Here is a 26,909-nt window from a genome sequence, read left to right as displayed (position 1 = left end):
TCTCTATTAAAAATGATTATCTCCCAGCATACTAGATTACTTACTTATTTTACTTGTTATTTTATGGTATGTGTCCCTGCTGCACTAGACTATAAGGTAGAGATTTCATCTGCTTTGTTCATTTCTGTGTCCCCAGTTCCTAGAATACCACCTATAACATTATCAACATTTAGTCAGGATTTGTTGGATGAATGAATGAATTAATGAATGAAGATAATATGGTTTATTCCTTGATTTACCAAGGCAGCCTTTAGTCTTTCCATGGGGGACAAGCAAGTTCACAAAGTTCACAAAAGAAATAGTAAGGAATGTGGTAAAAACTTTCTGATTATAAGACTGGAACAATTATAAACATTTTCAAAAGCTCACTCAACACTTTGCAGTAAAACAAGGTGTGGCTTTTCTAACCCTTTACTATCCCAAGGAGAAAAAGGAAAAAACATGAGTATTCTTGTGATTGAAAGATACCTCATCACCACCTAAGAATGATGGGTTTCTTTCATTGTAACAAAAGTATCTGCCTTCCTGGTGCCTCAAACAGAGTAAATGTCCAATAGATAGCTATTGACTCATCGAATGAATAAGTGAATTAGAGAATGAATGAATGAATGCCATATATTGCCCATTTCAGTAAATATTAAGGCAAGAAAAGCAAGAAAAAAAAACAGATGAAATCAGGCCATGTACTACCAAGAATTTTGATTAGACAATGTTATTTGTCTACTATCTTTGGAAATAAACTTCTAAATGAGAATTTGTGATTGAGGAAGTCCACTTAACATCTGAAAGATGTACTTTCTTCTAAGTAATGTTATTGGAAATAGTTGGGATCACTGTTTAAAGAGGCCAAAGGAAACTTGTATGTAGGTAAAATTTCTTTAGGATCCAACTTCAGAAGCTGATGTGCGGTACATAATCGGCTGGTACATAATCAGAAGTATATAGGGGTGCCTCTCTGGTTTAGTCGGTAGAAAATGAGACTCTTGATCCTGGGGTTGTGAGTTTGAGCCCCACATGGGGTACTTAAAAAAATAACCAAATAAGAAGAAGAAGAAGAAGAAGAGCAGCAGCAGCAGCATGTAAGATTCAGTGATAAATTTCAGAATTGGAAATAAGTGTGAGATTTTAATTCTTGTCCTGGTGGGTAAATTTGATGTTTTTTGTTTGTTTGTTTGTTTATTTGCCATAAAAGAAAGATGCTGATACCTCCCTTACATACTTCTTTGTGTTGTTTAGAATAAAAGGGGGATGATGTGTGGGGGTGTGTATATGAGAGAGAGAGAGAGAGAGAGAGAAGGAGAGAGAAGGAGAGAGAGAGAGAAAGAAAGAGAGATGTACTGAATAGAAAAGACTATAATGCAAGATAATGGTAATTAGTTAGGGGTTTTTCAAACTAATCCTTAAAGTAAGCACACAATGGCTTCCTGATAATGGTTAAAGAAAATGATCAAATAAGCATATACTTGTTTTTCATTACAGTTTGATGACACTGGAACATTTCAGGTGATCCCAGTTTCTCCAAATGAGTCATTAGAAAAATTTCAACGTTGTACTCTTTGCTACGGTAAGACTCTTGAGAATTTATTGTGCAGAAACAAATGCCTACTGGGTAAGTTATTAAGTCTGACTTATCAGATCTTTCTGGCTTTGAATATAGATTCTATTTTCAGTTTCCTAGTCTTCCAATACCATACATCAGGGTTTCAATCTCTGTAATATTTAGAGCTTCCAGAATGTGAAAATTTGTTTAGAATACTATCCCAATTGTTGTGGTTTTTCTTTGGGGACAGTTTGGTAGTGCGTGTATCAAAAACCTCTAAAATATTGAAAATATTTTCTAAATGAGTTTACGCATGACCTCCAGACTTCAATCATATATGTTATCTACATCTGCTTTCAAAAAAACCTTCCCAAATTGCCTTCTGGCAGCCACAGAAATATTGGGACATTGAAAATTCTTCATTGACTTAAATAATGTGAGATTAAAGAGGTACTAATCAAGTTAATAATACTTGGTAATCAGTCACTGAATCACTTGAAAAAGATCTTAAACAACAGTGTCTTGTTGTGTAGACATTGAACCAATCATTAGTCTCTCTGTTTTCAGATAAATGTTTTCCAAATGCTTGCATCAAAGAGATTTTTTTACCTGAAAATTCATACATGGATGCAGCCTTCCTCTTAGACAATCCTCAGACTATAGCAAATGATGAGTTAATGCTGTGAAAAACCTTGATGAGCTCCATGATTGACAACTTCAACATTGCCTCAGACCCTGGAATCTCAGACTTTGGTGATAGGATTGCCCTATTGAGCTATTCTCCTTGGGATAATTCTAGGAGAAAGAAGGCTGTGGTAAAAGCAGAGTTTGGATTTACAACTTATAACAGTGGAGTCCTAATGAAGAGGCACATCCAGTCTTCCCTCCAGCAGCTTAAAGGAGAAGCTACCATTGGCCATACCCTACTGTGGGCTGTGGAGAACCTCTTCCCACAAACACCAAACTTAAGAAAACACAAGGTCATTTTTGTTATCTCAGTTGGAGAATATCATGAGAGAAAGGAATTGTTAAAGAGGGTGGCTCTGAGGGCCAAGTGCCAAGGCTATGTCATATTTGTGATTTCCCTGGGCTCTGCATATAAGGAAGACATGGAGGAGTTAGCCAGCTACCCACTTGATCACCATCTGATACAGCTTGGGAGAATTCATAAACCAGATCTGGATTATATTACGAAGTTTCTAAAGCCATTTGTTTATTCAGTCAGACGTAAGTCATAATTTTGTTTTTCTTCTTTGTTCTGTTAAATTTAGTGTTTGTTAGTATTATTCATAGCTTAACACATCTTTGAATCTATAGCTAAGCCAAATATACGAATTAGATGGTGAGACGGGGATGGGGCGGGACCCCTCCTGCTTCTACTTTGTTTTTACCTTGACCATAATGTGATGAGACCTCTTTCATGATAGAAGGTCTATTACACAAAATCTCAGCACTACCAGTACAGAGTGACTGGAGGTCTCTGGAGCCACACCTGTGTGACCTAAAGAAGTTTCAGCAGTCCTTCGATGAGTGTTTACATAAAGGTTTGCCCTATTTCACCTAGTTTTTTTCAACCGTGGCACACCCTGGAGAAGGTTTAAAGATGGCACAGTCCTATGCTGTTCCCAAAGAGCATAAGCATACAGATCATATCGGAATGTTGTCCTGGTTCAGTATGTATAGGGTGGAGGGTCTGCATTTCTAATAGTCTCCCCAGTGATGTCAATGCTTCTGGTCCAATGACACTGAGTAGGAAGGCTCGAGGCTGGTGCACTACGAAATGTCACCCATTGGTTGGGTAATATCCCCAAACTGATCTGCAAGAGAGAAATACAGACATTGAGAATAAGCATCCACAAACTTTTAAGGCAATTTGACATTACCACAGCATTCAAGTGTATGAACAGTATACTCGCTCTCATGTAACAAGATAGAAACCACAAGTGTCAGTCTCCAAAGGATTAAGAATAAAAATACCTTCCCCACAAATGAATTGAGAAAATCTCTAGAGCAGTGGTTCTTGACTGGGGATGATTTTGTCCCCCCAAATTTTGGAAATGTCTGGAGATTTTTTTTTGAGGGGGGGTCACAACCAAGAGAGAGGATACTAGTATCTCGTATGTAGAGACCAACGATGTTGCTAAACAAACAAACAAACAAACAAACAAAAGCTGCAGCCCAAATTGTCAATAGCACTGAAACTGAGAAACACTGCCTCTAGGGCATCCTACAGAATCAGGGCTGCACCCATTCTTTATGGGACTCTACCAGGTTTAGATGTAGGTTCTTTTGGAACCAATCCCACCACCCTTTAAATTCCAAAGTTGCCCTGGTATTTAAGGAATCTCAACAGCACCATGGTGACAGTATCTTGAGCTTTCACTCTCCATTGCAGAGAAAGCTCCACCTTTAATTTAATCAATTGTAAGATATGCCATTATATTATGTAAAAAGAAAGAAAAAGTACTTCCAATTAAATGTTGATACCAGCTTCCCTATTAGAGTTTTGTATTTTAGAGTAATTGAAAGAGTCCTTTTAGACAGACAGGCAGATGTCCCTCTTGTGCATGCGTGAACAGGGAATATGTTTGGAATTGACTGGTGGGGGCATTCCTAAAACTTCTTCACATTCAAAACTGGACTCCTGGGAGCTATTTATTGACTCCAACTCACTGAGATCTATCCTGTTCAATGCAGTATTGTCCTTTATGTCATCAGGATTGATGGCGACATAGCATGTTTGAAAGACTATAAAACAATTCAGAGATGTTCTTACTGGGCTTTCAAGTTAAGCTTTGCAGTGATTAGGGCTAGCTTGCTTTTGATTGCCACCTGAACAATGTTGGTGAATACAACCAGGTCAGTGCCTGCCCATAACCGCTTGGTTCACTGATACTTCCTGGAAATGTTCCTAAACTACTGACCCTTATTCTACGATTTTTGGTGCCTGCATGTTTACTGCTTCCTCGTGCACGAGCGACACCTGCCGTATGACAGTTCCCGCCTCACTAACGACAACTGACAGATGCAACTGATTAGAAGCCTTTGTCTCATTTCCAAGAAATGGGGGAAGAAATGCTCATCTTAGAACTAAAGAAGTACAACTGTTATAAAACCATAAGCATTCTCTGAGCTATTTTCTTGGAATCATTCTGTGGCCAAAAGCCTTCTTTAACTAAAAACTATTCTCCTGAATGAAGAAATATAAGGATATACTTTTAATACAGAATGACAGTGGGAAGGGAATAAGAGGGCATATTATTTAGGCTAGTAAACTGAAACCTTTTCTTTGATTATTTTCCTCCTAGGAAATTGGTGTTAATGGGTACAGCAGCACAGAAATAGCAGCATGTAATAAAATGCTACCCTTTCTAGGTTTGATTCATTAGCATAAATCCTAGTGAAGAGCTTGGTGGATTCAGAATAACATTTCCCTTAAATCCTATTAGCCTGAGTATGTGGAAATCATGTGTTTCTGCATCACAATTAACCTTTAAATGAACAATTTGAGGAGGTTTGTTTTCCATGGCCTTGTAATTCTTTGGCTGTAAAACCCTCTAAAATCAAGTTTTGAATGCTGTTTCTAGCTGCTACTATTTTCTGTTTCCATCCCAGCCAAGTTTGGCTGAAATATTTTCGTGACAGTGATTGCTTCAAGAAGATTCCTTTTGGGATTCTTTTTCTTTACAAAACATAATTTCTGATTTAAAAACCTAATTCTAGGGGGCACCTGGGTGGCTCAGTGGGTTAAAGCCTCTGCCTTCAGCTCAGGCCATGATCTCAGGGTCCTGGGATCGAGCCCCACGTTGGGCTCCCTGCTCAGGGGGGAGCCTGCTTCCTCCTCTCTCTCTCTCTGCCTGCCTCTCTGCCTACTTGTGATCTTTGTCTGTCAAATAAACAAATAAAAATCTTTAAAAAAAAAAAAAAACCTAATTCTAACTCTGCTCTCTCCATAGGAGGATTCAATGAGTACCCCCCACCAGAGCTTGAGAATGCCTGCAGACTCATCTCAGAAGAAGCTTATCAAAATAGTGATCACCTGTGAGTTAGAAATCTCTTCCATTTACAAGCAACTGTTAATTGACTGATGGGTGTATAACTGTTGATGGCAGGTTATTAGGTTGAGGAAGCTAATAAGGTCTCTGAAGTAAAGTCTTCCCATATTTTCCATTTTCTGTAGCAGAAGCCACACAGCAAGGATGTTTTCTGGATTGATGTTTCTGTAACATCCTCATGAGCTGTATTACAGTTCTGCCTTTCGGTTCATGGTTTCCTGAGAAAGTCCCTCACTGAAATCTACTCCAGAATAGGACCCACAATATAGCCTTAGCCACCGCAACCTCCCTTCCCCTGTTTCCCCAGCATTAGCCCCGAGTTCTAGCCATACTGGACTCTTGTCTGCTTTGTGTAAATGGTGGCTTCTCCTTCCTGGGTTTTGGGTCACACCACTTGGAACCCTGTTCCTTCCAGTGAAAGCTTACTATCATCCATGGCCCCTTTGAAGCCCATTTTTACTTACAAAATCTTTATTTTCTTGTACCTTCTTATACTTCTGGGGAGGCGATTATTATAGTTTGTCTCAAAGCCTGTCTCACTGAAGTCTGGAGATACATAAAATTCATTGTTTCATCCCTCCAAAAGATGGCATGAAAGACCCCACCATGTAATTTCACATATAAGCATTTTTTTCTTAAAATTGTATCCTAACTAACAATATGAATAATTAATCTGAACAAATCTTGAACTTCAAACAGAGCGAGTGGCCCATTTGGTTTCTGTCTGCTTCTCTGTATTTCCCCAAGCTTGGATCCCCAACAGCAGCCTTGAGAAAGCCCAGATTTAAGCCCACAGTTACTTCTTCTTCTTAGATTGCAGTTAAGCAAAGAGCTTCTTGGAACAGATAAGGTCTCTTATACACATCCAGAAGCACAATGGCAAGATGAAGTGTGCTCAGAATTCATGCAAGTATATATTCCTGTAATTTCAGATTTCATTCACTTAGTAGTTTAGCAAGGAAGTGTCCAGCAGCCAACACCTGAAGAACAACATGACACTGATGTCGTGTGAAGCAATATTTCCCAGCATTGAATAAGTCATAAATTCATTTAAAGTCATAAATTCATTTAAATTCTTATGGAACTGCAGACAAAATATTATAATGTTATTCAGACATGTACAAATATAAATCTGGCTGTGAATACTATGTTTGTAGTTCTTGTGCAACTATCAGACTAGAAAAAATGTACGTCAAATCCAAGCAAAATCAGTAAGACACAAATTTAAAATAGTAATTTAATATAATGGATGATTCTGCTTTACCAAAATAGATCTCCTGAAAACTGGAAAAATGTGGTATATATTGGTAAAAAAAAAAATGTAAAATATGAGGCGTATGGTAGAAGTACACCTGCTTTCAGCTTACCTACTCTGTTGCGTGAAACCTTAATTCTTCACTGCTGTCTTCACCTGTGCTGTTGCAGAAGTGTTGTTCAATATGATATATGATGACCCACATATATCATATCGTCGGTCATCATATCATTTGGCTTTAACTTGTGTGAGTGTGTTATTCATGTGTTATGTCTGACCTTTTTATCTTTCCTCATTAACTTGCAATAGTCAAAGTAATACTTCCGGGTACCAAACACTAGTATCAAATACAAATGTGAACGTGGACCCTGAAATTACATCAAGGTGCATAAATAGAATAAAAATAAGAATCAACTTCATATTGAATATGTTTTCTATCATCATCTAAATAAAAACACATTCTCAAATTACAAGAGAATTCATAAACTCCAAGAATATAAATGTAGACACCATTTTAAGAGACCTGATGTCAATGAGATAAGTTTTGTATAGTCTTATTCTTCTCAGAACAGATCTCGATTTCTATTTTCTCTATTTTCTGTGGAGAGTGACCTCAATCTGAGAAATTGTATGGTTGTTCCAAATAGCCTGTGATCAACTTTCTTGTCATTTATCTAAAACTATGGCAAATTAGACTCATATTATTCCAAACTAATAGATATTAGGCTGTGAGCAGATGGGGGAAAGGAAGGACAAGTAAGAATAGTTTATTTATCAGTTTATTCTTTTTAATAATAACATCTTAATGAATAATTTTATTGAAATGAATTTAAATGTTTACCACTTGTTTTCTTCTAAGAAATGACTAAGTAACTATATCAAATTGTTGAGATACTTTAATTGCATTCCCCAAGGCAACCAAAATTCATCTAAACATTCTGTTTTTATCTGCTAGATTTACTCCTGAGCCACATGATATTTCTTCAGGAGAGAACAGCTTCATTGGCCAGGAATTAAGTGCTGGAAAAGACTCTTCCTTTGTGTTGGAGGACATTGGAAGTGACTCTTTGGTCTACATACCAAGTCATATGCTTATGCCACAAGAATTAAAGATCACACACAAGAAAGGTCACAATTCTCAAGAAATTGCAAGTTTAACTTCTGGTAAGGAAACAAAAAGTTATGATGGAATTTTTAAATAACGGGGTCCTTGTCTTTTAATACTAGCAGAGAACCCAGTAAATGAAGGCTGTTCTCTAAGGTGATTTTTTTTTTCAAGTTCAAGATGGTAGCTACAGCTGCTGCTATGGTTGAAAATGAAGGTTTACAAGTTAATGAGCACCACTGTGAAGACCATTGGTATAAGCTCTAAGAAATGTCCATGATGTTCTCACCAGGCTTAAGATTTCTCTAGAAGGTTAGTGTGACGTAGAAGAAAACAATACAGAGAATATCAGAGCAAAGCAAGGATTAAAATCTCTTTAAAAGCTGGCTGGGCCAGTACCTCAGACTCTGTGATTGCATGAGAAGGTATGGTATTTTTGAGGTACTTGGAAATGATAGAGCACAGACTGTCCCTCTGTCTATTCTATACATTTGGGTGGCAAAGCAAGAATAACTTCTGGCAGGATTTAATACTTTAAAACAAATCAGATATGTATGCTTTTTGTCTGTGCTTTCATTGAAAGGCAGGACATTCTAAACAGACTTCAACCATTTCCAGCTATGCATGTTAAAGGCTTCCAAAATGCTCATTAGACCAGAATACCAGCATTGAATGCATTACGTCAGAAGTAGCACATATGTTGTTAGACAATGCAAGTTTAAAAGGAAAAGGGGCTAATTTATACCAGTTATTCCTGAAAATGAATCACATTCATTCTCAGTAATTTCCTTGAATAAATACCTTTTCTTTTCCTTGGGTTCAACACTCACTTCTCCACCCTGTCCTCCTACTTATGAAATATAAATATTTTCATTTTACCTTTAAGACAACTGAATTTCCTTTTCCAAGCTAGAATTAATAATAAAAAAGTCAACCATTAGTTGAAAAATAGAGCTTAAAAAATGATGTAGTGCAGTAAAACAAAATGTCTGTAGTACCTTGGCATCAAGGCATTCAACTGTGTGTATTTTTTTAGTTAAGCAATTTTTATTATCATATAGACATAGCTTAAAGAAGAGAATAAGATATTTCTTCTTTTTAACAGATACAATTAATTTTGGGTGTTCATTTCAATGATATGGTACAGGAATGTATAATGGTTTGGTTTAAAAAGAAAAAAAAATGTGGTTTGACAAGGTTAAATACTGAATTATCAATTGTGATCACTTTGGTAAAGGTAAGCACTCTAAAGTCGAATAACTCAGAAATGTGAATCTTTTCAGGAAAAGGCAGATATAACTGGATATTTAAGAAGAAAATAAAGAAAAGGAATTCATCTTTGTTGCCATTTCTAGCAACCCTTGTTCTGTAATAATGGACTTTTTTCATTGATTTACCAGATGTTGGGGAATCAAGATACTTATAGCAAAAGGAAGGTTCATTTTGGTCAAAGAAATCATTGTACATGGCTCTACTAGGAAAAAATGTAGATTATTAGTTACCCTGCCCCACTTCATTTCTCCTGTAGTGGGTTGAAGTGTGCTGGGAGTTCCATGGAGGATTGAGTCATGTTGTGGTATCCTGCAAACAGTGTGAGTCTCACACCTAAGATAATAGATATTTTTTATCCTCTAAAATAAATCTGAATTTCAGATCATAAATGTTGTCTAGGCCAGGACGCCCGGGTGGCTCAGTTGTTAAGTGTCTGTCTTCAGCTCGGGTTATGATCTCAGGATCCTGGGATCAAGCACCATGTCGGGCTCCCTTCTCAGTGGGGAGTCTGCTTCTCCCTCTCCCACTCACCCTGCTTATGTTCCCTCTCTCTCTCTGCATCTCTCTCTGTCAAATAAATAAGTCTTTTTTAAAAAAGTGTTGTCTAAGGATTTAGTGTTATTCCTTCTGTCCCTTCTTTTATCATCTTTAGCCAGTTGCCAAAACCTACTGAGAACTTTCTATATAATGTGCCATCCTCATGGAGAGGACATTATGGTTCAGATATTTTATTCAGTTGCTAAAAGATGAACTTTGATTAGTTCCAGATGAATTGCACAAATAAAAGGTTGATAACTGGCATAAGCACCCACATGTGTTCTTGTTACTCATTTGTAATGTGATTCTCGTGGCTGAGGGCTGATCTTTCTGCTCTTGAACTGAGAGTCTTGGGAGAAAGTCAGGAATCTGAACCATTTAAAAAATGTATAGTTTCCAGGGGCGCCTGGGTGGCTCAGTGGGTTAAGCCACTGCCTTCGGCTCAGGTCATGATCTCAGAGTCCTGGGATCAAGCCCTGCATTGGGTTCTCTGCTCGGCAGGGAGCCTGCTTCCCCCCTCTCTCTCTCTCTGCCTGCCTCTCTGCCTACTTGTGATCTCTCTCTGTCAAATAAATAAGTAAAATCTTTAAAAAAAAAAAAAAAAAGAAAAGAAATGCAACTTCTCAGCACCTTTTCCAGACCTACCAAGTCAGAATCTCTGGGGCTGGAGCTCAGCAGGTTGTGGTTTTTTTTCCCCTAAAGATTTTATTTATTTATTTGACAGAGAGAGATCACAAGTAGGCAGAGAGGCAGGCAGAGAGAGAGAGAGAGAGAGGAGGAAGCGGGCTCCTTGCTGAGCAGAGAGCCTGATGCGGGGCTCGATCCCATGACCCTGAGATCATGACCTGAGCTGAAGGCAGAGGCTTAACCCACTGAGCCAGCAAGGAGCCCAGTATAGGTTGTGTTTTAAGAACCATTGCTTATCCCGCCACTTTGGCATGCCAGATTAGCTCTGCATTCTCAAGGGAGCTGAAAGTAATTGAGACCCTAGCACCACAGGACAAAAGTTGGAATTCCTGTTTTCAAAGGATTCCAGGTGAACTGCATTATATATATATATATATATATTTTTTACTCATGTAAAACCACAGAACAGTCATGCTTCCCTCCATCCAACATCTAAAAAAATAAAACAACAACTACAATACTTTTTAATATCTAAATATATGAGATAATGTCAAGCATTTTGACCACAACATGTGCAGTATAAAAATTCTTTGGAAAATTCAGTTCTTCTTAATTACCGACCAGCGGAATACACATAGTTCTTTGGAATTATGTAATAAAAAATGGGTGATTTAATTCTAATTAAGTTGTAACTGCTGAGCCAGTGGCAAGCATAGCACTTTCATCAAAGATACTAAGTTAACCAATATTAAAGTTATAGTTAGTGGACTTTCAAGATTAAAGGACAGGATAACTTGTAATGAAATGTTAATTACCAAACACTCAGCTTGGGGGGCTCACTCATAGCTTTAAGGGGTTTCAGGCCATAGGATAACATCAGCTAATGTTCTTTTCAATGAATTTCACTGAGAAATGAGAAGTAACATTTTTCCCTTTTTTTCAAAGCCAATATGTCTTTTGACTTTGACTCGATCACAGGGCATTAGAGCTGGAAAGATATTTAATGATTCTCTTACAAATTCATCTGGGGGTGATTTCACTCTGTGCACCCTGGTAGACATATTGCAATGTCTGGAGATGATTTTTGTTGTCACACCTGAGAGGTAGTACTGGCATCTAACTGACAGAGGCCACAGATGCTGCTAAATATCGTACAATCCCAGGACCCTCCCCTCACACCAAAGCACTATACAGTCATACTGTCAATAGTGGAAAAAACACATTTTTAGAAGAAACTTCATGCCCCCAAGTTCTTTCAGGAAGATTCAGAATAGGGACTCACAATTCCTACACCCTGTCCACTGTTTTTCCCTTATACTCTCCAGATTCTGCTAATTTTTTTTGTAAAGATTTTACTTATTTATTTATTTATTTGAGAGAGAGAGAGAGAATGAGAGCACATGAGAGGGGAGGTCAGAGGGAGAAGCAGACTTCCCATGGAGCTGGGAAGCTGATGTGGAACTTGATCCCAGGACTCTAGGATCATGACCTGAGCTGAAGGCAGTCGTTTAACCGACTGAGCCACCCAGGGACCCAAGATTCTGCTAATTTTTAAAAAATTATAGAAGTACTGTCATACATAAAATTTGCATACAAAGAATCTCAAATGATTTAGCAAAGGCTATTTGTAGTGTGGAATATATTCTTTGGTTTTTCCATAAGCCCATAGATTTACATCATATCAGTCAATTGGATATCCTGCTTCTCACATCATGTTATGTCATACATTTTACATATTGCTGCAAGCTTCATACTGATTTTCTGTATCTCATAACATTACTTTCAATGAATGAATTTATTTATCTCATTGAACACTTAACTTGTTTCTAATTTTTACTGCCATGTATTGAACTTGAATATATTATCTTGACTTCTGCTAAATTTAAGTCCATGCTAGACTTAAATGCAGCAGAATTGGCTTCTGAATCACCTGTGGAACATCAAATAAATGTCCTACTTTTATTTCAATGTACATTCTAAAGAGGAGGGTAGTAATAAAATGGTGGTCATATCTGAATTTTCATGATATGTTTCATAAACTCTTTAGGAAATTTCAACCATCTTGATGTTCTCTGGGGAATAAACTGAGTTTCCTGTTCATTGCATTTACTTTTGCTTGAGAATTTATTGTCTCATTATTACAGTTTTGGTCATCTCCCATGAAGGTTTTGTATGTGGAAAAAACTAACGTGAACTGGTTGTTCAGGGTATGTGGACTATTTGAATTCAAATGCTCATTGGTTATTTCTGTATGTCTCAGGCAAAACTTTATTACAAGTAATAAAGCAATGTTCTAGAACACTAGTGACATTTTTTTCAAGGCAGACCCCTTTCTTATGGAATAAAACTTGGATATTTGTAGTAATGGGGTGATAGTGGTGGTGGTAGAGGGGATTCTGATGACAGTGTTGGCGCTGGTTGTGGTGGTAGTGAAGACGGTGGTGGTGAAGGTGTTTGCTGTTGCTGATGGTGGTGGTAGAGGAGGGTAGTAGAGAGGCTGGTGGCACCAGTATTGCCAATGGTGGAGATGGAGGTCGGGGTATGTAAGTGGGGTGGTGATGATCGTGGTGGTGATGCTGGTGGTGGTGGAATTGTGAGGGTGGGATGGTAATAGTGGGGGTGGTAGAGGTGAAGGTAACAGTGACAGCCTGCAATGAGGGCTCACTATATGAAAGCAGTAGGCTTTTAGGTAGATTTTCCATGAATATTCAAATGTCCTTTCGTGTGGCAAATATGTATTGGCTCCTGTTCTGAGTTCAGCCCTGAGCTAGTCTCTTTGGGGGCTTAGGAGTGTTTTTTTTGGTTTTTGTTTTGTTTTTTGTTTTGCTTTTAAGACTCAGACAGAGGCCCTGTGTTCTAGGAGTTTGTGGTCTCTCAGAGGATATTCTGTGTGTACGAAAAAAATGCATAACACAAGTCAGAAAGTATTCAGTTTTTTTGTTTGTTTGTTTGTTTGTTTTGTTTTGTTTGTCAGAGAGAGTGCCTCCGTTTGCAGACAGAGTGGCAAGCAGAGGCTGAGGGAGAAGCAGGCTCCCTGCTGAGCAAGGAGCCTGATGTGGGACTCAGTCCCAGGATGCTGGGATCATGACCTGAGCCGAAGGCAGCCGCTTAACCAACTGAGCCACCCAGGAGTCCCAGAAAGTATTCAGTTTAATTAAAAGTGCAAATGGAATGCTTTATATTTATTCACTGCAGTACAATTCTCAAAGCATCGCATGCATTGTCTCACTTGAGGGATGATTGAACAATGTGTGAGGAATAATCATAACCATAGAAGCTACTGCTTACTTAGCACAACTCTGTGCCAGGCACAGTGCTAAGCACTTTATACACATGATTTTATTTAATCTTTACCAAAAAGTCCATTATTATCATTAATTATTATTGTTATTACATTTTGTATTTTTTAAAGATTTTATTTATTTATTTAGAGTGTACACATGTAAACAGAGAGCAGGACAAAGTGCAATAGAGAAGAAGCATCTCAAGTAGACTTCTTCCTGAGTGTAGAGCCTAACATGGGGCTTGATCTCACAATCCTGAGATCATGACCCAAGCCAATATCTAGAGTCAGACACTCAACCGAGTGAGCCACCCAGGCTCCCCTATATTTTATATTTTACAAATGAGGAGACTGATGCAAAGGTTAAAAGCTTCAGGTACTTAACTTTAAGTGGCAGAGTCAGGACTCAAACCCATACCCACTAACTTTTAACTAGGTATGCCATGTTTCCTGGTGATGGCATTGTCTGCATTTACAGATGAGGAAATAAATCCAATTGCCAAATTTGAGAATTTGGAAGAATTGTTTAAAATAATTTCAGTAGTGCATTTTTATTCCAAAAATTTAATTTCATTAAAAAAAATCCTGTTTATAAATCCATCCAGAAGCTATAATGCCAGAATAACTTGGCTTTATAAGCTGCTTATAATTTTATCCAGAAGCCAGAGTACAGAATAACACCATAAAGACCAAAATGTTAGATCCAGGTAGTCTGGGTCTAAATAATCCCTAAGGCATGTGTCACTTTTTCTCAGTGTGCTGGTACCTTCTGCAGACTTATTTCAGAGTATGAAGTGGACTGCAGAGTGAGTCTTTCAGACTAAGTGCCACCTATAAAGTCTAAGAAAAATATTTATTCTATGTCTTTGGTGGAAAAGGATGAAATCTATTTTAAGAGTCACTTCTACTTGTTTAGGCAAATGGGGGAAAGAGGACCTCATACAATAAAAGGAGGGAATTTTAAATGTGTCTGTATTTCCCTTTGGCATAAAATTCTTGTGCCTCCCTCCCTTGCTGCCTCAGCTTAGAGCCTGGCCAGTGACCTCAGCAGACAGGAGGGAGGACAGGCCTGGGATGGCATCATTAAATGGAGAGGTACATAAATTATTGCTAACTCCCCTGTAGTTAAACATTCACAAACACAGCAGAATGAGCTTCTAAGTTCTGAGAACATGCGTACATATGTGCGTGTGCAAGTTATCTTCAGTTAATTCTAGCTGGCTGTGCATTTTTTTCTGATGGAAATTCTCATTTGTGAAATAGAGTAACATGGGCAGGATTTTCAGATGTCTGGGACTTTTCTATTTATTTATCTCCCTCCAAAAATTATATTTGTATGTTAGGCACTGTGCAAGCTTTAATTCTCAAAAAAACCTTATAAGGTTTATAGTGTATTATTACTGCTTTTTACATAATGAAACTGAAGTAGGGAGGGATTGAGGGTCATAGAGGTAACAAACAGCAGAGACAGGACTCAAAACACCAAAGGTTTTGGTCATAACCACTGTTCTATAATGCCTAGAGATGAAAAAATTGCATATTTTATTTAATCATATAGTTGCCTATTTTGGAAGAAAACTTCTTCTAGTGGCTTCACTCAGAAGGAATGGCAATTGACCAAGAACCTCATTTTTCACACCAGGTCTCAGGGCATTTGGTGAAGTGGTTAATATGATCCTTTGTGTGTGCTCTACCCTCATATCTGAGGACCAGTTCTTCTGAGGGAGTTACATGAGTGGGGGTCAAATCCTTCCTCTACCACTTAGAAGCTGCCATTTCTTGGCCAAGTAATTTACTTTCCCTACGCTTCTGCTTGCTCATCTGTAAAATGGGAATGATGGTAATTCTACCCTCTTGGTGCCCTGTGGTGTCCTGTGGAAGGTTAACTGAGAGAAGACATACACAGAGCTGAGCATAAGACCTGAAGTCTCATCAAATACTCAGTGGAAAAGCAGGAAAGAAAACATTGTCAACCTCATGGGAAATCTTATAAAACAACGTCACTTTAATCTACAGTACAATTGGATAGAAATAAATATGTAAGTTAGCCTCAGTTATACATGTGGCTTGCCTATGAAGAACACATGACTAATTTTGATCCCTGGACAAATTCCAAATCAGATCACTGGATAACTCATACATATCTTGAGGTTTCCCACAACTGCCATGAAAAGCAGCATAGCTTCTTCACAGAATACTTAATCCCAGTCCAAATGGCTCAAGGTCCTGTAGATTCTCCCTTCTGTCTAAGCTCCCTTTCCACCCCCACTTCTCCCTAAAGTTATTGGAGCACACATGGTGTTGTGGCTTTAATACTGGCCAAAGTTAGACTAATTTCTGAGGCCGCTTCCCTGGAAATCTAGCTAGATCCCTCCCACCTTCCAAGACTCCTCCACAATAAAAAGTAAGCCAGCCCTTCCTTCTCTGCCATTCTGAGGAAATTATTCCATAAACTTGGAGACGGGAATTTGGCACCATGACATTTCCAGAAAATATACAGCATTGCTATGAGCTATGGATATATTATATCCACATTCCTGCCAGGTTTTCTTTTTTTTTTTTTTTTTTTTTTTTATTTTTTTTATTTTTTTTATTTTTTTTATTTTTTTTATTTTTTATTTTTTATAAACATATATTTTTTATATACATATATTTTTATCCCCAGGTCTGTGAATCACCAGGTTTACACACTTCACAGCACTCACCAAATCACATACCCTCCCCAATGTCCATAATCCCACCCCCTTCTCCCCAACCCCCTCCCCCCGGCAACCCTCAGTTTGTTTTGTGAGATTAAGAGTCACTTATGGTTTGTCTCCCTCCCAATCCCATCTTGTTTCATTTATTCTTCTACCCACTTAAGCCTCCATGTTGCATCACCACTTCCTCATATCAGGGAGATCATATGATAGTTGTCTTTCTCTGCTTGACTTATTTCGCTAAGCATGATACGCTCTAGTTCCATCCACGTTGTTGCAAATGGCAAGATTTCATTTCTTTTGATGGCTGCATAGTATTCCATTGTGTATATATACCACATCTTCTTGATCCATTCATCTGTTGATGGACATCTAGGTTCTTTCCATAGTTTGGCTATTGTGGACATTGCTGCTATAAACATTCGGGTGCATGTGTCCCTTTGGATCACTACATTTGTATCTTTAGGGTAAATACCCAATAGTGCAATTGCTGGGTCATAGGGCAGTTCTATTTTCAACATTTTGAGGAACCTCCATGCTGTTTTCCAGAGTGGCTGCACCAGCTTGCATTCCCACCAACAGTGTAGGAGGGTTCCCCTTTCTCGGCATCCTCGCCAGCATCTGTCATTTCCTGACTTGTTGATTTTAGCCATTCTGACTGGTGTGAGGTGATATCTCATTGTGGTTTTGATTTGTATTTCCCTGATGCCGAGTGATATGGAGCACTTTTTCATGTGTCTGTTCGCCATCTGGATGTCTTCTTTGCAGAAATGTCTGTTCATGTCTTCTGCCCATTTCTTGATTGGATTATTTGTTCTTTGGGTGTTGAGTTTGCTAAGTTCTTTATAGATTCTGGACACTAGTCCTTTATCTGATATGTCGTTTGCAAATATCTTCTCCCATTCTGTCAGTTGTCTTTTGATTTTGTTAACTGTTTCCTTTGCTGTGCAAAAGCTTTTGATCTTGATGAAATCCCAGTAGTTCATTTTTTTCCCTTGCTTCCCTTGCCTTTTGCGTTGTTCCTAGGAAGATGTTGCTGCGGCAGAGGTCGAAGAGGTTGCTGCCCGTGTTCTCCTCAAGGATTTTGATGGATTCCTTTCGTACATTGAGGTCCTTCATCCATTTTGAGTCTATTTTTGTGTGTGGTGTAAGGAAATGGTCCAATTTCATTTTTCTGCATGTGGCTGTCCAATTTTCCCAGCACCATTTATTGAAAAGGCTGTCTTTTTTCCATTGGACATTCTTTCCTGCTTTGTCGAAGATTAGTTGACCATAGAGTTGAGGGTCTATTTCTGGGCTCTCTATTCTGTTCCATTGATCTATGTGTCTGTTTTTGTGCCCAGTACCATGCTGTCTTGATGATGACAGCTTTGTAATAGAGCTTGAAGTCCGGAATTGTGATGCCACCAACGTTGGCTTTCTTTTTTCAATATCCCTTTGGCTATTCGAGGTCTTTTCTGGTTCCATATAAATTTTAGAATTATTTGTTCCATTTCTTTGAAAAAGATGGATGGTACTTTGATAGGAATTGCATTAAATGTGTAGATTGCTTTAGGTAGCATAGACATTTTCACAATATTTATTCTTCCAATCCAGGAGCATGGAACATTTTTCCATTTCTTTGTGTCTTCCTCAATTTCTTTCATGAGTACTTTATAGTTTTCTGAGTATAGATTCTGTGTCTCTTTGGTTAGGTTTATTCCTAGGTATCTTATGGTTTTGGATGCAATTGTAAATGGGATTGACTCCTTAATTTCTCTTTCTTCTGTCTTGCTGTTGGTGTAGAGAAATGCAACTGATTTTCTGTGCATTGATTTTATATCCTGACACTTTACTGAATTCCTGTATAAGTTCTAGCAGTTTTGGAGTGGAGTCTTTTGGGTTTTCCACATATAGTATCATATCATCTGCGAAGAGTGATAATTTGACTTCTTCTTTGCCGATTTGGATGCCTTTAATTTCCTTTTGTTGTCTGATTGCTGAGGCTAGGACCTCTAGTACGATGTTGAATAGCAGTGGTGATAATGGACATCCCTGCCGTGTTCCTGACCTTAGCGGAAAAGCTTTCAGTTTTTCTCCATTGAGAATGATATTTGCGGTGGGTTTTTCATAGATGGCTTTGATGATATTGAGGTATGTGCCCTCTATCCCTACACTTTGAAGAGTTTTGATCAGGAAGGGATGTTGTACTTTGTCAAATGCTTTTTCAGCATCTATTGAGAGTATCATATGGTTCTTGTTCTTACTTTTATTGATGTGTTGTATCACATTGACTGATTTGCGGATGTTGAACCAACCTTGCAGCCCTGGAATAAATCCCACTTGGTCGTGGTGAATAATCTTTTTAATGTACTGTTGAATCCGATTGGCTAGTATTTTTGTTGAGTATTTTTCGCATCTGTGTTCATCAAGGATATCGGTCTATAGCTCTCTTTTTTGGTGGGATCCTTGTCTGGTTTTGGTATCAAGGTGATGCTGGCCTCATAAAATGAGTTTGGAAGTTTTCCTTCCATTTCTATTTTTTGGAACAGTTTCAGGAGAATAGGAATTAGTTCTTCTTTAAATGTTTGGTAGAATTCCCCCGGGAAGCCGTCTGGCCCTGGGCTTTTGTTTGTTTGGAGATTTTTAATGACTGTTTCAATCTCCTTACTGGTTATGGGTCTGTTCAGGCTTTCTATTTCTTCATGGTTCAGTTGTGGTAGTTTATATGTTTCTAGGAATGCATCCATTTCTTCCAGATTGTCAAATTTATTGCCGTAGAGTTGCTCATAGTATGTTCTTATAATAGTTTGTATTTCCTTGGTGTTAGTTGTGATCTCTCCTCTTTCATTCATGATTTTATTTATTTGGGTCCTTTCTCTTTTCTTTTTGATAAGTCGGGCCAGGGGTTTATCAATTTTATTAATTCTTTCAAAGAACCAGCTCCTAGTTTCGTTGATTTGTTCTATTGTTTTTTTTTTTGTTTCTATTTCATTGATTTCTGCTCTGATCTTTATGATTTCTCTTCTCCTGCTGGGCTTAGGGTTTCTTTCTTGTTCTTTCTCCAGCTCCTTTAGGTGTAGGGTTAGGTTGTGTACCTGAGACCTTTCTTGTTTCTTGAGAAAGGCTTGTACCGCTATATATTTGCCTCTCAGGACTGCCTTTGTTGTGTCCCACAGATTTTGAACCGTTGTATTTTCATTATCATTTGTTTCCATGATTTTTTTCAATTCTTCTTTAATTTCCCGGTTGACCCATTCATTCTTTAGAAGGATACTGTTTAGTCTCCATGTATTTGGGTTCTTTCCAAACTTCCTTTTGTGTGTTTGAGTTCTAGCTTTAGAGCATTGTGGTCTGAAAATATGCAGGGAATGATCCCAATCTTTTGATACCGGTTGAGTCCTGATTTAGGACCGAGGATGTGATCTATTCTGGAGAATGTTCCATGTGCACTAGAGAAGAATGTGTATTCTGTTGCTTTGGGATGAAATATTCTGAATATATCTGTGATGTCCATCTGGTCCAGTGTGTCATTTAAGGCCTTTATTTCCTTGCTGATCTTTTGCTTGGATGACCTGTCCATTTCAGTGAGGGGAGTGTTAAAGTCCCCTACTATTATTGTATTGTTGTTGATGTGTTTCTTTGATTTTGTTATTAATTGGTTTATATAGTTGGCTGCTCCCACGTTGGGGGCATAGATATTTAAAATTGTTAAATCTTCTTGTTGGACAGACCCTTTGAGTATGATATAGTGTCCTTCCTCCTCTCTTATTACAGTCTTTGGCTTAAAATCTAATTGATCTGATATAAGGATTGCCACTCCTGCTTTCTTCTGATGTCCATTAGCATGGTAAATTCTTTTCCACCCCCTCACTTTAAATCTGGAGGTGTCTTCGGGCTTAAAATGTGTTTCTTGGAGGCAACATATAGATGGGTTTTGTTTTTTTTTTTTTTTGCATTCTGATACCCTGTGTCTTTTGACAGGGGCATTTAGCCCATTCACATTCAGGGTAACTATTGAGAGATATGAATTTAGTGCCATTGTATTGCCTGTAAGGTGACTGTTACTGTATATGGTCTCTGTTCCTTTCTGATCTACCACTTGTAGGCTCTCTCTTTGCTTAGAGGACCCCTTTCAATATTTCCTGTAGAGCTGGTTTGGTATTTGCAAATTCTTTCAGTTGTTGTTTGTCCTGGAAGCTTTTAATCTCTCCTTCTATTTTCAATGATAGCCTAGCTGGATATAGTATTCTTGGCTGCATGTTTTTCTCGTTTAGTGCTCTGAAAATATCATGCCAGCTCTTTCTGGCCTGCCAGGTCTCTGTGGATAAGTCAGCTGCCAATCTAATATTTTTACCATTGTATGTTACAGACTTCTTTTCCCGGGCTGCTTTCAGGATTTTCTCTTTGTCATTGAGACTTGTAAATTTTACTATTAGGTGACGGGGTGTGGGCCTATTCTTATTGATTTTGAGGGGCATTCTCTGAACCTCCTGAATTTTGATGCTCGTTCCCTTTGCCATATTGGGGAAATTCTCCCCAATAATTCTCTCCAGTATACCTTCTGCTCCCCTCTCACTTTCTTCTTCTTCTGGAATCCCAATTATTCTAATGTTGTTTCGTCTTATGGTGTCACTTATCTCTCGAATTCTCCCCTCGTGGTCCAGTAGCTGTTTGTCCCTCTTTTGCTCAGCTTCTTTATTCTCTGTCATTTGGTCTTCTATATCACTAATTCTTTCTTCTGCCTCATTTATCCTAGCAGTTAGAGCCTCCATTTTTGATTGCACCTCATTAATAGCTTTTTTGATTTCACCTTGGTTAGATTTTAGTTCTTTTATTTCTCCAGAAAGGGCTTTTATATCTCTCGAGAGGGTTTCTCTAATATCTTCCATGCCTTTTTCGAGCCCGGCTAGAACCTTGAGAATTGTCATTCTGAACTCTAGATCTGACATATTACCGATGTCTGTATTGATTAGGTCCCTAGCCTTCGGTACTGCCTCTTGTTCTTTTTTTTGTGGTGAATTTTTACGTCTTGTCATTTTGTCCAGATAAGAGTAAATGAAGGGGCAAGTAAAATACTAAAAGGGTGGCAACAACCCCAGGAAAATATGCTTTAGCCAAATTAGAAGAGATCCAAAATCGTGAGTGGGGAGAAAGGGGATAAAAAGAGGTTCAAAAAGGAAGAAAGAAAAAAAAAAAAAAAAAAAAAAAGAAAAGAAAAGAAAAGAAAAGAATTTTTTAAAAAAGAAAACACCTAAGAAAAATGTAAAAAAATATATATATATATATTAGATAAACTAGTAAAAAATCGTTAAAAAAGAAAAAGGTAACAGTTAAAAAAAAAAAAATTTTTACCCGAAGGCGAGAAAAAAAAAAAAATGAAAAAGAAAAAATTAAATTAACTGCAAGACTAAAAAAAAATCACAGGAAAAAAGCCATGAGTTCCGTGCTTGGCTTTCTCCTCCTCTGGAATTCTGCTGCTCTCCTTGGTATTGAAACCGCACTCCTTGGTAGGTGAACTTGGTCTCGGCTGGATTTCTTGTTGATCTTCTGGGGGAGGGGCCTGTTGTAGTGATTCTCAAGTGTCTTTGCCCCAGGCGGAATTACACCCGCCCTTACCCGGGGCCGGGGTGAGTAATCCGCTCGGGTTTGCTTTCAGGAGCTTTTGTTCCCTGAGCGCTTTCCGTAGAGTTCCAGAGGACGGGAATACAAATGGCGGCCTCCTGGTCTCCAGCCCGGAGGAGCCGAGAGCCCAGGGCCCCACTCCTCAGGGCGCCCTCAGAGAACAGCGCCCAGTTACTCCCGTCTGCCTGACCTCCGGCCGCGCTCCGAGCTCACCGAGCCTGCGACCGGTTCAAGGTAACACGGAGCTGCGAGCTTACTGTCGGCTCTGTCTCTGTAGCCGGCTTTCCCGTTCCAATACCCGCAAGCTCTGCGACACTCAGACACCCCCGATCCTTCTGTGACCCTGCGGGACCTGAGGCCACGCTGACCCCGCGTGGGCTTCGCCCCGGTTTAGCCTCTGGAACGATGTCCCTCAGCGGAACAGACTTTTAAAAGTCCTGATTTTGTGCGCGGTTGCTCCGCCGCTTGCCGGGAGCCGGCCCCTCCCCCCGGGGTCTATCTTCCCGTCGCTTTGGATTCACTTCTCCGCCGGTCCTACCTTTCAGAAAGTGGTTGTTTTTCTGTTTCCAGAATTGCTGTTCTTCTTCTCTTCGATCTGCCGATGGATTTTCAGGTGTTTGCAATCTTTAGATAAGCTATCTAGCTGATCTCCGGCTAGCTGAAGCAGTCTCAGCTTGCTACTTCTCCACCATCTTGACTCCTCCCTTCCTGCCAGGTTTTCTTGAAAGAAAATATTTTTGAACACCCACTCTCTCTAAGTAAGATGAATTTCGACTCAAAGTTAGAATAATCATACTTTGTGTTTGACTAATTTTAGAGTTTTCGAACCATAAGTATCTACATTTAGCTTCTTGATTCTCATGCTAATCCTGTAAGTAGGAAGAGAGCCTATTTTTACAGATTTTGTGGGCGAAAATATGCCTCCTTAGAAAATAATTCTGCTGGGTACTTTGGAAAAAGATGGAGATTTTGCTCAGTTATAAAGAGAAAATTGGGAAAAAGCAGTAAACCTTTTGATATGGGCATGCATGAAAAAACATTTCACTAACATAAATCGATCCTCCTTTTCTATCAGAACATTTATGAAATACTTTTCCTCATGTTTTAACAAAGTGTGTTGATTATTCTTTTTAAAGAAGCCAAAATGCTATAGTTGGAAAACAAAGATCCTGATGACAGCGCAGGTGGTGGTTAGACATCTCCAGGACTGTAAACTTCAACATGACAGAGATATCCATTTAACTGACCTTCATAGCCAAATACACTATAGCCAAGAACTCTGGAAGTGTTTATGATGGTGATTTTTTAGGTCTAAAGTATGGTACATAGCAGTCACAGCAAGGAGGAATATGAAATAAATACTTTTGTCTGCACTTCCAATTTCATATCTAATAGTTTAATCAGGGGCTTTTATCTGGATAAAAAAAAATTCAAAGAATTTAAAGGTAGGTTCCTATGGGGAATGAAAAGCCCAAAGATTTTATACCTGCTTGGGAAATTCAAAATCCTATTCAGTTACTACAGATGTATTGATAAAGGAAGAATCTGATGTACAAATCATGAGTTCTTAGTCCTTTTGTGAGAAGGAAGAGAACATAGGAACATCTCAAACAAAATGGCTAGTTCTCACCTATTAGATATATATTTATATCTCTACACACAAACACACATGAACCAATAGTTTTCAAGACAATAGACATCAGGAAATGAAAGACAATAGACATCAAGAAATGAAAGAAGGATCCCTGAGAGACAAAAACAAATGAAGTAAACCCTATGATTGCCCCAGCTTACTGCCATGGGGCAGGAAAAAAGAATTGGTGTAGACACCAATGTACTTCTTCTTCTTCTTCTTCTTCTTTTTTTTTTTTTTTTGAAGAAAAATATATTTGGTTTTTTATTTCCTTTTTTTAAAATTTTTTTATTTCTTTTCAGTGTAACAGTATTCATTGTTTTTGCACCATGCTCCATGAAATCCACGCCCTTCTAATACCCACCACCTGGTTCCCTCATCCTCCCACCCTCGCCCCTTGAAACCCTCAGATTGTTTTTCAGAGTCCATAGTCTCTCATGGTTCACCTCCCCTTCCAATTTCCCTCAACTCCCTTCTCCTCTCCATCTCCCCTTGTCCTCCATGTTATTAGTTATGCTCCACAAATAAGTGAAACCATATGATAATTGACTCTCTCTGCTTGACTTATTTCACTCAGCATAATCTCTTGCAGTCCCGTCCATGTTGATACAAAAGTTGGGTATTCGTCCTTTCTGACGGAGGCATAATACTCCATAGCGTATATGGACCACATCTTCCTTATCCATTTGTCCACTGAAGGCATCTTGGTTCTTTCCACAGCTTGCAACCGTGGCCATTGCTGCTATAAACAGAGCCCAATGTACTTCTTGAGATGAGACAGAACTGAGAATCTAGGGAGACCAAGGTGGTCAGAGTTCCCATGACAAAATGCCAGAAAAGAAAGAGCTGCACAGAGAGAGAACCCCAAGAGATCTGCAAAGGGTCCCCTCAATTATTCAGTAGATTGGTAAGGGCACATGCCTGTGATGAAATGCCCTGAGTCTGGGAGAAGAACCATCAGAAAAGATTATAGAAGAGTGCCAGTTGCTCATAGAGGGACACAAACAGTGCCTTTTCCTGCCAGAAAGCCTGGAAAAACTCATAATTCATACAGTATTGGAAAGAAAACTCAGGGAGGTCTTGTCTCAGTAGTGGGGAATACTTAGCCTGAAATTAAGGAGTGCTCTAGACTAGTCAAACATATCATAATAGCATGACCCAAAAGGATCAAATAGTTTGCATACAGCATAAATATTTGTAAGAATACACAAGTATTCCACATCCAAAAAGGAAAATTTCACAATATTTGTGGAAAAAAAGAAGCATGAAAACTTGACCATAATCAAGAACATAATTACTCTAAAACAAACCAGAACTGACACAGATGTTAGAGTTAGCAAAGGTATTAAAGCAGTTATTATAACTAGATCTCATACATGAAAAAGTTAAGTAGAGATAAGTAGAGGTAAAAAGATATTACAAAAAGATTCAAATAGAATTTATAGAGATAAAATTTGCAATGTCTAGGAAGAACAATATACTGGATGGGATTAATAACAAATTAGATTTGGTAAAAGAAAAAATCAGTGAACTTGAAGATGCAGTAATGGAATTATCTAAAATAAAACTTGGGGAGAAAAAAGTTTGTGTTTTTTTGTTTGTTTGTTTGTTTTTAATGAAAAGGGCATCAGAGTTCTAATACCCTCTCTCAATACTTGGTAAAAAATCAGTAGGAAGACTTGAACCACATTAGCAACTAACCTCACCTAATGGATATTTATAGAACACTCCGCAAACAACAGAATACATATTCTTTTCAATACATATGAAACACTTACTAAAATAAGTCATATTGTGGGCCATAAAGCAATTCTCAAAATTTTAAGAGATTGAAGTCATACCGATTATATTCTCTGACCAAAACAGAATTAAATTAAAAATCAGTAGTTGAAAGATCTTCAAAAAATCCCTAAGTATTTGGAAACTAAATAAAAGGCTTCCAAATAATCTATGGTCAAAAATAAATCAAAAGAGAAATTAGAAACTATTTTGAGATGAATGCGAATAAAATCACAATATGCCAGAATTTGTGAGATTCCACTAATGCAGGATTTAGAAGGTCATCTATAGCATTAAATACCTATGTTGGTAAAGAAGAACGTTTTCAAATCAATGACTTCAACTTTCACCTTAAGAAACAGAAAAAGGAGAACCTGGGTAAGCAGCAGAAGAAAGGAAGTACTATAATTAAAGTAGAATTCAATGAAACAGAAAAGAGACAATCAGTAAAACCAAAAGCAGATTTTTTGGGGGGGGAATATCAATAAAAATCAATAAACCTGCAGCCAAACTCTCCAGGAAAAAAAAAGAAGACACTACTAATATCAGAAATGAGAAAGGAAACAGATATTAAAAGAGTAATCAGCGAATATGATAAATAATTTTTTGCCTGTAAATTAGTTTGGGTGAAATAGACAAATTTCTTGCAGTTCACAAATTACCAGAGCTCATTCAGAAAGTAACCAGAATAGCCCTAAACCTATTAAAGAAATTGAATTTGTAGTTCAAAATTTCCCATATAGAAAACTCCAAGCCTCCAAGACTTCAGTGGCAAATAAAATAAAATACCTAAGGAAGAAATAATACCAATTCTACACAGATTCTTACAGAAAACTGAGAGGAAGGAATTCTTTCCAGCTCATTCTTTAAGGCCAGATTGCCATGATAACAAAACCAAAGACTTTACATGCAAATGAAAGTACACTCCAATATTCCTCATAAACATAGCTTCAAAAATTCTTTTTTTTAAATTTAATTTTTTAAAATTTCTTTTCAGCGTAACAGAATTCATTGTTTTTTGCACCACACCCAGTGCTCCATGCAGTGCGTGCCCTCCTTAATACCCACCACCTGGCTCCCCCAACCTCCCACCCCCCACCCCTTCAAAACCCTCAGATTGTTTTTCAGAGTCCATAGTCTCTCATGGTTCACCTCCCCTTCCAATTTCCCTCAACTCCCTTCTCCTCTCCATCTCCCCTTGTCCTCCATGTTATTAGTTATGCTCCACAAATAAGTGAAACCATATGATAATTGACTCTCTCTGCTTGACTTATTTCACTCAGCATAATCTCTTGCAGTCCCGTCCATGTTGATACAAAAGTTGGGTATTCATCCTTTCTGATGGATGCATAATACTCCATAGTGTATATGGTCCACATATTCCTTATCCATTAGTCTGTTGAAGGGCATCTTGGTTCTTTCCACAGTTTGGCAACCTTGACCATTGCTGCTATAAACATTGGGGTACAGATGGCCCCTCTTTTCATTACATCTGTATCTTTGGGGTAAATACCCATTAG

The 26,909-nt window shown here is 38.3% G+C and overlaps 1 protein-coding gene across 1 annotated transcript in view; it reads left to right on the top strand.

The window, feature by feature from the left end:
- The window catches only part of COL6A5 (collagen type VI alpha 5 chain), a 149,301-nt gene that overhangs the window by 107,621 nt on the left and 14,771 nt on the right, over positions 1-26,909 (top strand). Inside the window, 4 exon segments of the mRNA XM_004781727.3 lie at positions 1,480-1,564; positions 2,108-2,767; positions 5,497-5,581; positions 7,806-8,014. Of these exon segments, the coding sequence (XP_004781784.2) occupies positions 1,480-1,564; positions 2,108-2,767; positions 5,497-5,581; positions 7,806-8,014 (1,039 nt within the window).

This window comes from Mustela putorius, unplaced genomic scaffold (genome assembly GCF_011764305.1).
Source record: "Mustela putorius furo isolate JIRA1106 unplaced genomic scaffold, ASM1176430v1.1 tig00003834_pilon_pilon_pilon, whole genome shotgun sequence".
Taxonomy (NCBI): domain Eukaryota; kingdom Metazoa; phylum Chordata; class Mammalia; order Carnivora; family Mustelidae; genus Mustela; species Mustela putorius.
The sequence above is the reverse complement of the archived record's forward strand: the minus strand, read 5'-3'. Positions and strand labels throughout refer to the sequence as shown.